Source organism: Mesocricetus auratus, unplaced genomic scaffold (assembly GCF_017639785.1).
Source record: "Mesocricetus auratus isolate SY011 unplaced genomic scaffold, BCM_Maur_2.0 contig_3587_pilon_obj, whole genome shotgun sequence".
NCBI classification, from domain to species: Eukaryota; Metazoa; Chordata; class Mammalia; order Rodentia; family Cricetidae; genus Mesocricetus; species Mesocricetus auratus.
The window spans coordinates 35,090-44,678 of NW_024434540.1; the positions used below are offsets into that span (position 1 = coordinate 35,090).

The 9,589-nt window shown below is 48.2% G+C and overlaps 1 protein-coding gene across 1 annotated transcript; it reads left to right on the forward strand.

Moving 5' to 3' along the window:
• The first annotated feature begins 4,005 nt into the window (after positions 1-4,005).
• Positions 4,006-9,388, forward strand: LOC121138623. The gene is given in 2 exon segments (XM_040741290.1): positions 4,006-4,311; positions 4,715-9,388. Coding segments are annotated over 2 exon segments (4,980 nt in total).
• Positions 9,389-9,589: the final 201 nt, after the last annotated feature.

The following is a 9,589-nucleotide window of genomic DNA, read 5'->3' on the forward strand; positions in this document are numbered from 1 at the left end:
GCCTAGAAATCTTTCTTGTGATACTTTGGTGAAGACAGAGGTTTCCTTTTGCCCTTGTCTGAAGAGTCTGACTGATGGTAAAGTGAAAAGTTTTGGATGAATTTTGTTGACAGAATAAATTGCAACACAGCCTAGTATAGACTCTGTCCTGTGGTTATTAATAGTAACTCTAATGCCACTTTATGCTTGGCCATAAGTATGTGAAAGTGTCCATTGAGAGGTTCTTGAGAATTGAGATCCTTCTAAGAGGATTCCCTTTTCTCATATATACAGTTTCTTGAGATTTGATCAAGACTGACAAGAGTCTTTCTGTTAGCTCTTTAGTGGGGTTCCCAATAGAATGTGCTCTGTATTGCCCTCATTCTTACCTTATAAAGGGGATATTAACTGTCTCACATATACTGGATTCTTGTGAGGAGGAGGAGCACTTCTCTGGCCTGATGTATGGTTCCACTGGGTTGCCTGATTTTGGCATTAATTCATTGTTTGCAGAGGCTGTGCTTTGGTTTTCCTTTTGGATTTTTTGCTTTTAGAAACAGCTTTTCTCTTTATGAAAGCACTGGCTGTCCTGGAACTCACTCTGTAGACCAGGCTGGTCTTGAACTCACAGGGACCTATCAGCCTTGGCCTACCAAATGTTGGGATTAAAGGTGTATGCCAATCGAGGATGTGTTATGAAGCATGGACTGCTTTTGTGGATTGAGAGATTCTAGGTTCTGAGTATGGGTGACCAGGTCCTGGAACCTTGTTTCTGAACTTGTCTGAGACACAGCAAAAGGATTTTAGATTTATAATCTTCTGAGACAAATTATGTGTGGACAACAACCCAAAGAAAACTTGTCAGTCAACTGTTTACTGCATTTATCAAGATTATTTCTGTGAGTACAAAAGTATGTGAGGGAAGAGTATGGGAAGAAACTTCTAAATGACAACATTTTATAAGTCATTGCATTTTGAAATGTCCCTACATTTAGCATAAAAATATTTTATTTTATTTTATTTTTGCTATTTTATGAGACAGGGTTTCTCTGTATTGTTTTGGAGGCTGTCGATCCAGCCTGGCCTTGAACTCACAGAGATCCTCCTGCCTCTGCCTCCCGAGTGCTGGGATTAAAGGTGTGTGCCACCACCGCCCAGCTTCAGATTGGTTTGTTTTAAACCACTGTTTTGACAAGTTATCACAGACAACATGAAATTGATTATGTTGTTTCTTTTTCAGCATTGTAGGAAGAAAATGTTATGAATGGAATTTTAAAAGAGGTATATAATGCACCTGGGATCTACACACACTTTGTCATATTTGTTATCAACTTGTTAATCCATATCATATAAAAGAAATGGTTTGATAATAGAGCTAAGTATGAGGAAGTTATAGAAATTAATCCTTTGCATTGTATAGATATGGTTTATTGATACAAATTTAAGATCAATGTGTTATATGTATATTTCTATTCTTATTTAGGTATTTTGTTTATACAGCTCATTTAAACATGTAATGTGTAGGGGGGGTTGGTGGTAGGGCATGGGAGGAGGGAAGGGAAATGGAGAGGGACCTGGAATTGACATGTGAAGCAACCTTGTTTCTAATTTAAATTTAAATTTAAAAATAAATAAAATATTATAAAATGCAATGTGTAATTAAATACAGATTATCGATAGTAGCCTACGATAGTTGAATCTTATGTTATATGTCCTAGATATACAAACCTTTCAAAGATCTACAGAATATGAAATTTAAAATGATTTATTAGGGTTTGTCGTGACAATAAGGCACAACTGCCCCTGACAACACCAATTATGTCAGACAGGATCATGGACACTGAAGAAACTTATTATGGAGATTGCTTTTAATCTGACAAGACTAGCCATTTGCCCAAGGACCTGCTCTTGACTGAACTGTTTGACACTATGCTGTGTAAACTGGACATGCAGGGCCCAGAGGAAAGTAATGGACTCTGGGTGGGTGGAGAACAGAAACCTGTATATGTGACTCACAGTGAAAGTTTTATTGATGGGAGTGAGGTAAAGAGACACAGAGACAGAGAGAGGACAGAAGAGAAGGACACAAGAAAAGACCTGTCTTCACCTTCAGAAGAACAATGACTAACAGAGAATGGAAGTGGGTGGAGTCTTTTAAAGATCCAGGTTACACACACCTGCCTTTTGCAGGTGGGTCAGAGGCAGGGCCAGGTTTGCTTGGATTACAACAATTTGGGCATGCACACACCAAATATATGCTCAGAGACATGAACATATTTCAAAGCTGTACAAATATAACTCCTGAACAGGGAAGAGGAAAAACCAGCCAACTGCAAGCACTTTCACTATGCAGGTAGAGGCATGAGGGAAGCATTATTCACCTATTCCCATTGGTCTGTATTGAGTAAACAATTCCAGTTTTGAGGCCACTAAGTCCTTGAATTTTCTCTGTTGCCATACTACTCAATACCATGTGCTTTGTGTTTTCCCTAGTTTGTGGGCATATTTTCTACAGTTAGTCTCACTCACAGAGCAAGACTAAGTTTCTCAATCATGATTTTCTCTTAATCTAGCTAACATAAATATTTTTTACTTCTTGATAAAATCATAGTACTTTGTAAATAGATAGGCATATTTGAAGCTATTTTACATTCAAGTAATAGTTTTTACTTTTCATGTTTCAATATCCTGTGACTGCTGTGAAATAAATTAGTTTTGAAATAGTGTTTCTGACCCAATACTCAGTGTGCATGTACTGTGGGAGGCTGACATGTTTCCAAGCACTCATGGTACATGCAATGTAGGAGTATCATGCTTTTAATGCAGCAGGTACTGTGGTGGTCTTGTGGCTGAATGTCAGCTTTAATTATGCATTTACTTTGGGAGCCTGACAACAGTATTGCAGCATGCATGTGACCTACTGTGTGAGGCTCAAACCACTTATCCAGGATTCATGATGAACACACCATAGTGGGCCTATGGGTGTAAGCAAATACTTATCGTGAATGTGTGTAGGACACACCCACAGACCTACCATCAATTAAGCAGTTCATAGACCAGCTGTGGATGGCTATTCCTGACTACACAGGTTCTGCCTTGGACCAAGCTAAAGCTTTACATCAGACAAGCAACTGGAGAAAGAAGTTGTTTGACAACCACATTACTCATCAGGGAGGAAGAACCATCGATTAACTAAGGGATTTTGTAGGCCTGAGCTGTAAATGGTTCCACAATACCCTATAGCTGTTAAGAGTTCCTCCTTAGTTCTGAAAGACCCCCGCCATACTCAGGTAAACCTCGCCCTTTGGCGCAAAATTTGAATGTAAACCGTGCCCTTCTAAGTGCGCGAAATTCAAAACCTGTGACGTCACCAAGACGAGTACCCTATCGGTGGTGCTCTCAATTCTACCTCAATTTGCATGTCAAGCCTGCCAGACCTGATTGAGAGCAGCTCTTGCAAGGTCCGCAGGACTTAATATGCAAATAAAGCCGCTTCTATATAAGCAGTACTAAATCCAGCCCGGTATGCTCAGCCTCCTGAATCGCTGAAGCATCCGCAGGCGCCTGTTTGATTAATAAAAACCCTCTTGCTTTTGCATCCAGTGGCTCAGTCTCGATTTTTGGGCGAGGGTCTCCTGCCGGGAATATTCCCAGGTTTTCATTGGAGGTCCCCCTGAGATTGAAGACCCCTGCCCAACTCGACCAGAAGCCCACCGGGAGGTAAACTGGCCAGCATAAGTGTTTCCTGTTGGTAAATGTGTCTGTCTGTTGTCCATGCGACTCGGATCCGGGTCACTTGGTATCTGGGCGGCTTGAGAAGGAGCTGACAAGCTCGGGACTTCTCCCCTGCCACCCTGGAAGACGTTCCAGGGGTCATATGCCCCTCTATTGGAGAATCAAGGGCCTCTGGTTCTTGAGAATCCATCTGAACTTTTGTTTTCGGTACCGTGCAGAACGTCTGATTGCCGGCTGTCTTGTTGTTTTTGTATTGTGTCTGTCTGTCTTTTGTTTGCGTTTAAAGTCATCATGGGACAGACCCTAACCACCCCCTTAAGCCTAACTCTAGGACACTGGTCTGAGGTTCGAGAACGTGCCCGCAGCCGGGCGGTCGAAGTAAAGAAAAAGAAGTGGCGGACCTTTTGCTCCTCGGAATGGCCCACTTTTAACGTGGGTTCGTCCGAGGGACAGCACCTTTAACCTTGATACTATTTTGAAAAATTTTTTTACCAAGGACCCCATGGGCACCCAGACCAGGTCGCCTGCATCGTAACCTGGGAAAACTTGGCTTATGACCCACCTCCGTGGGTGGCCCCCTTTGTCTCTCCGAAACCCGCTCTTCCTCCCCCCTAACCCTAACCCTAACCCCCCAACCCCCCACCCCGTCCCTTTGAAACCCGCCCCTTCCCCTGTCCCTCAGAAACACGCTCTTCCTCCCCTCCCCCCCGCCCCTCCGCAACTGGCTCATTCTCCCCCGCCCCTCCGGAACCCGCTCCTCCTCCACCTGGCCTCCCGGAACCCACTCCTTTTCCCCTTGCCCCTTCAGAACCCTCTCCTTCCCTCCCCACTCCTAAGGCACCTCCTCCTTCCGCTCCCCCAGCTCCCTCTTATTTCTCATCGCTGTACCCTACCATCACACGGGAACAATCTCCCAAACCCGTCTTTCCCCGATCCTAATTCCCCCCTAATGGATTTGCTCTCTGATGACCCCCCTCCCTATAAACCGCCTCCGTTGCAGCCAGCCCCGATAGGAGCTCAACAGACGCCCCCGGTGGGAGACCAGAGGGGCGCCACCTATTCACCTCCTAACTCCCCAGTTGCAGGCCGTCTCCAGGGGCGGAGAGACCCACCGCCCTCAGAGATTACCTCCCAGGCATTCCCCTTACGACAAGGAGGGAACGGCCAACTGCAATACTGGCCATTCTCTGCCTCTGACCTATACAACTGGAAACAGCACAACCCTCCTTTCTCCAAGGATCCTGTCGCCTTGACTAATCTAATAGAATCTATATTAATTACCCATCAACCTACTTGGGACGACTGTCAACAGCTGTTGCAAACCCTGCTGACCTCAGAGGAGAAACAGAGGGTTTTTCTAGAAGCAAGGAAGAATGTGCCAGGGGAGAACGGGCAGCCGACTCAGCTACCGAACGAGATCCATGCCGCCTTCCCCTTGACCAGACCCAACTGGGATTTTACCACAGATGCAGGTAGGGGACACCTACGCCTTTATCGCCAGTTGCTCATAGCGGGTCTCCGAGGGGCTGGTAAGTGTCCTGTCAATTTGGCACAGGTAAAGCAAGTAAGTCAGGGTTCCGAGGAGCCTCCTGCCGCCTTTCTAGAGAGGCTCAAGGAAGCTTACCGCATGTACACTCCCTATGACCCAGACGAACCGGGACAGGCTACCGGCGTGGCCATGGCATTTATATGGCAGTTGGCGCCTGACATTAGGAATAAGTTACAGAGACTGGATGGACTACAGGGCTACACCATCCAGGATCTACTAAAGGAAGCAGAACGTATCTATAATAAGAGGCAGACTATAGAGGATAGGGAGGACTGTATACGCAGAGAAACTGAAGAGAAGGAGACAGCTAGGGACTGTAAACGAAGTAAGGAGCTAAGCCGCCTCTTGGCCACTTTAGTACAGAGCAGCAATAGGCAAGATAGGCAGGGAGACCAGAGGAGACCCAGGGTGGAACGGGACCAGTGTGTCTATTGCAAGGAGCGAGGCCACTGGGTGAGAGAATGCTCAAAGCGACCCCGAAAACCGAAAGGTCCGCGGCCAGAAACGTCCCTTCTGGCTTTAGATGAAGACTAGGGGAGCCAAGGGCGGGAGCCCCCCCCCACGCCTAGGCTAACTCTCAGAGTCGGGGGCCAACCAGTCACCTTCCTACTAGTTGACACCGGAGCTCAGCACTCAGTCCTCACCACCTCCCCGGGCCAACTCAGCGGACGGACAGCCTGGATGCAAGGGGCCACCGGTGGAAGGTACTACCATTGGACTACGGAAAGGAAGGTGCATCTGGCTACCGGTAAGGTTTCTCATTCTTTCCTCCACGTCCCCGACTGTCCATACCCACTACTGGGACGAGACCTACTGACGAAACTCAGAGCACAGATCCATTTCGAGGGGAATGAGGCCACAGTGTCAGGCCCAAATGGAGCCCCTCTCCAAGTATTAACTCTCAAAATGGAAGATGAATGCAGATTATTTGAGGGGGAACCTACAGTGAAACCCGAGATAGACTCTTGGCTAGAAGATTTCCCCTTGGCCTGGGCCAAAACCGGGGGCATGGGTTTAGCTAAGCAACAACCTCCCATTGTCATTGAGTTAAAAGCAACAGCTACACCCATCTTGATTAAACAGTATCCCATGCCTAATGAGGCCTACCAAGGAATTAAGCCTCACATCAAAAGACTCTTGGACCAGGGGATCTTAACTCCCTGTCGGTCGCCATGGAACACTCCACTTCTACCTGTCAAAAAGCCTGGCACGGGTGACTACCGACTGGTACAGGACCTTAGGGAAGTTAATAAGAGGGTGGAGGATATACACCCCACGGTGCCCAACCCATATAACCTTTTGAGTACCCTACCACCCACTCATCCGTGGTATACGGTGTTAGACCTAAAGGACGCCTTCTTTTGTCTCCGGTTGAGCCCTAAGAGCCAGCCAATGTTTGCTTTTGAATGGAGGGACCCAGAACTAGGAATTTCAGGACAATTGACCTGGACGCGGCTCCCCCAGGGATTCAAGAACAGCCCCACTCTCTTCGATGAAGCCTTACATCAGGACCTTGCAGACTTCCGGGTCCAACACCCATCCCTGATTCTACTCCAGTATGTGGATGATCTCCTGCTGGCAGCTCCAACCGAACGGGACTGCCTTAAAGGTATCGGGGCCCTACTACAAACCCTCGGGCATCTTGGGTACAGAGCCTCTGCCAAAAAGGCCCAAATTTGCCAGACGGAAGTGACTTATCTGGGGTACAAATTAAAAGAAGGACAGCGTTGGCTAACGGCCGCACGCAAGGAAACTATATCCCAGATCCCAGTTCCCCAGGGACACCGGCAGCTGAGAGAATTCTTGGGCACCGCTGGGTTCTGCAGGTTGTGGATCCCCGGATTCGCTGAAATGGCAGCTCCTCTGTATCCCCTAACCAAACAAGGGGCTCCCTTTAAATGGACAGAGACACAACAACAGGCCTTTAGTAACATCAAATGGGCCCTACTCTCCTCTCCAGCCTTGGGCTTGCCTGACCTAACCAAACCTTTCAACCTATTCGTGGACGAGAAGCAAGGCTTTGCAAAGGGGGTCTTGACCCAGAGGTTTGGGCCATGGAAACGACCTATTGCCTACTTGTCCAAGAAATTGGACCCAGTAGCCTCCGGATGGCCCCCTTGCTTGAGAATGGTTGCGGCCATTGCAATCCTCGTCAAGGACGCAACAAAGCTAACTCTGGGACAGCCATTAACTGTACTGGCACCGCATGCGGTTGAGTCTATCGTCCGCCAGCCTCCTGATGGTTGGCTATACAACGCCGGCATGACCCATTACCAATCCTTGCTCCTGGATGCTGATCAGATTCGCTTCGGCCCAGCAGTCGCCCTTAGCCCTGCAACTTTGCTGCCACTGCCAGAGAGCCCTACATCCCACGACTGCCTGCAGATCCTCGCGGAAGCACATGGGACCAGAGTTGACCTGTCCGACCAGCCATTAAAAGACGCGGACCACACGTGGTACACGGATGGCAGTAGCTACTTGCTGAATGGAGAACGACGAGCAGGAGCAGCAGTGACCACCGAAAACCAGGTAGTCTGGGCCAGCGCCCTTCCGGGAGGAACCTCAGCACAGCGGGCGGAGCTCATCGCTCTAACTCAGGCGCTCCAGCTGGCAGAAGGTAAGAGACTCAACGTATATACCGATAGCCGGTATGCCTTCGCCACTGCCCACATACATGGGGAAATCCACCGAAGGAGGGGACTCCTAACCTCGGAGGGCAAGGAGATTAAAAATAAAACTGAGATCTTGGCCCTGCTCAAGGTCTTATTCCTCCCCAAGAAATTGAGCATCATGCACTGCCCAGGGCACCAAAAAGGAGACAGTGCAGAGGCAAAAGGCAATCGTCTAGCAGATGAGACTGCTAAACAGGCCGCTCTGGGTCCCCAGGTCCTCACCGTCACAATCCTAACTGAACCAGGACGGACCCAGCTGGTAAACTGGGAATATACTACTGAGGACTTAGATTTGATACAGAAACTAGGAGCGGACTATGATCCAGAACGGGACAGATGGGTGCACCAAGGAAAAACCATTGTGCCAACTAAACCTACAATGGACCTAATTAATAACCTCCACAAACTAACTCATTTAAGTGCCCGAAAAATGCAAGTCCTGGTGGACCGAGCGGAGACAGGAAAACTTTTCCTCAATAGAGAAAAGGCCCTACAAAAGGTCACAGAAACTTGTACGGCTTGCGCTCAAGTCAACGCAGGACGGGCCAAGACTGCTCCCAGGGTCCGTCTCCAGGGACACCGACCTGGAGTCCAGTGGGAAATAGACTTTACTGAAGTTAAACCTGGCATGTATGGTTACAAATATCTCTTAGTTTTTATAGACACCTTCTCTGGATGGGTAGAGGCCTACCCCACCAAACATGAAACTGCAAAAGTGGTCACCAAGAAGCTATTAGAAGAAATCTTTCCCCGATATGGGATGCCTCAGGTAATAGGGTCAGACAATGGGCTGGCCTTTGTCTCCCAGGTGAGTCAGCAGGTGGCCAAGGTACTGGAGATTGATTGGAAATTACACTGTGCATATAGACCCCAGAGCTCAGGTCAGGTAGAACGTATGAATAGAACAATTAAGGAGGTCTTATCTAAATTAACGCTAGCAACTGGCTCAAAGGATTGGGTGCAACTCCTACCCCTGGCTCTGTATCGAGCCAGGAACACCCCAGGCCCTCACGGCCTTACCCCTTTTGAAATTCTATATGGGGCTCCACCGCCCGCCATCACTTTCTTTGATTCTGATATTTCAGACTATGCTAATTCCCCCTCTCTCCAAGCACACCTGCAGGCCCTGCAGATCGTGCAGAAGGAAGTTTGGAAGCCCTTAGCAGCCGCCTACCAGGACACCACTGATACGCAAACAGTGCCTCACCAGTTCCAAATCGGAGACTCAGTCTGGGTCCGGAGACACCAAACCAAAAACCTCGAGCCTCGCTGGAAGGGACCATATACGGTACTCCTGACAACGCCTACAGCATTGAAAGTTGACGGTATCGCCGCCTGGATCCACGCATCTCACGTGAAGGCTGCCCACCCAAACGCTTCCACGTCCCCTGCCCAGGCATGGAGACTCCAACTCTCTCAAAACCCCCTAAAGATAAGACTTATTCACAATTAGTTGTCTTGTTTGCCCTTTTGACTACCCCCACCACCCTGTCGACGAGCCCCCATACCCTAAAACAATTAACCTGGCAGATAGTCTCCCCAACAGGAAATGTCTTGTGGTCTCAGTCAGGGAACCATGCCATGGGAACCTGGTGGCCCTCACTCAACCCAGACTTCTGCCAACTGGTGGCAGGGTCAGACTATTGGGACATAC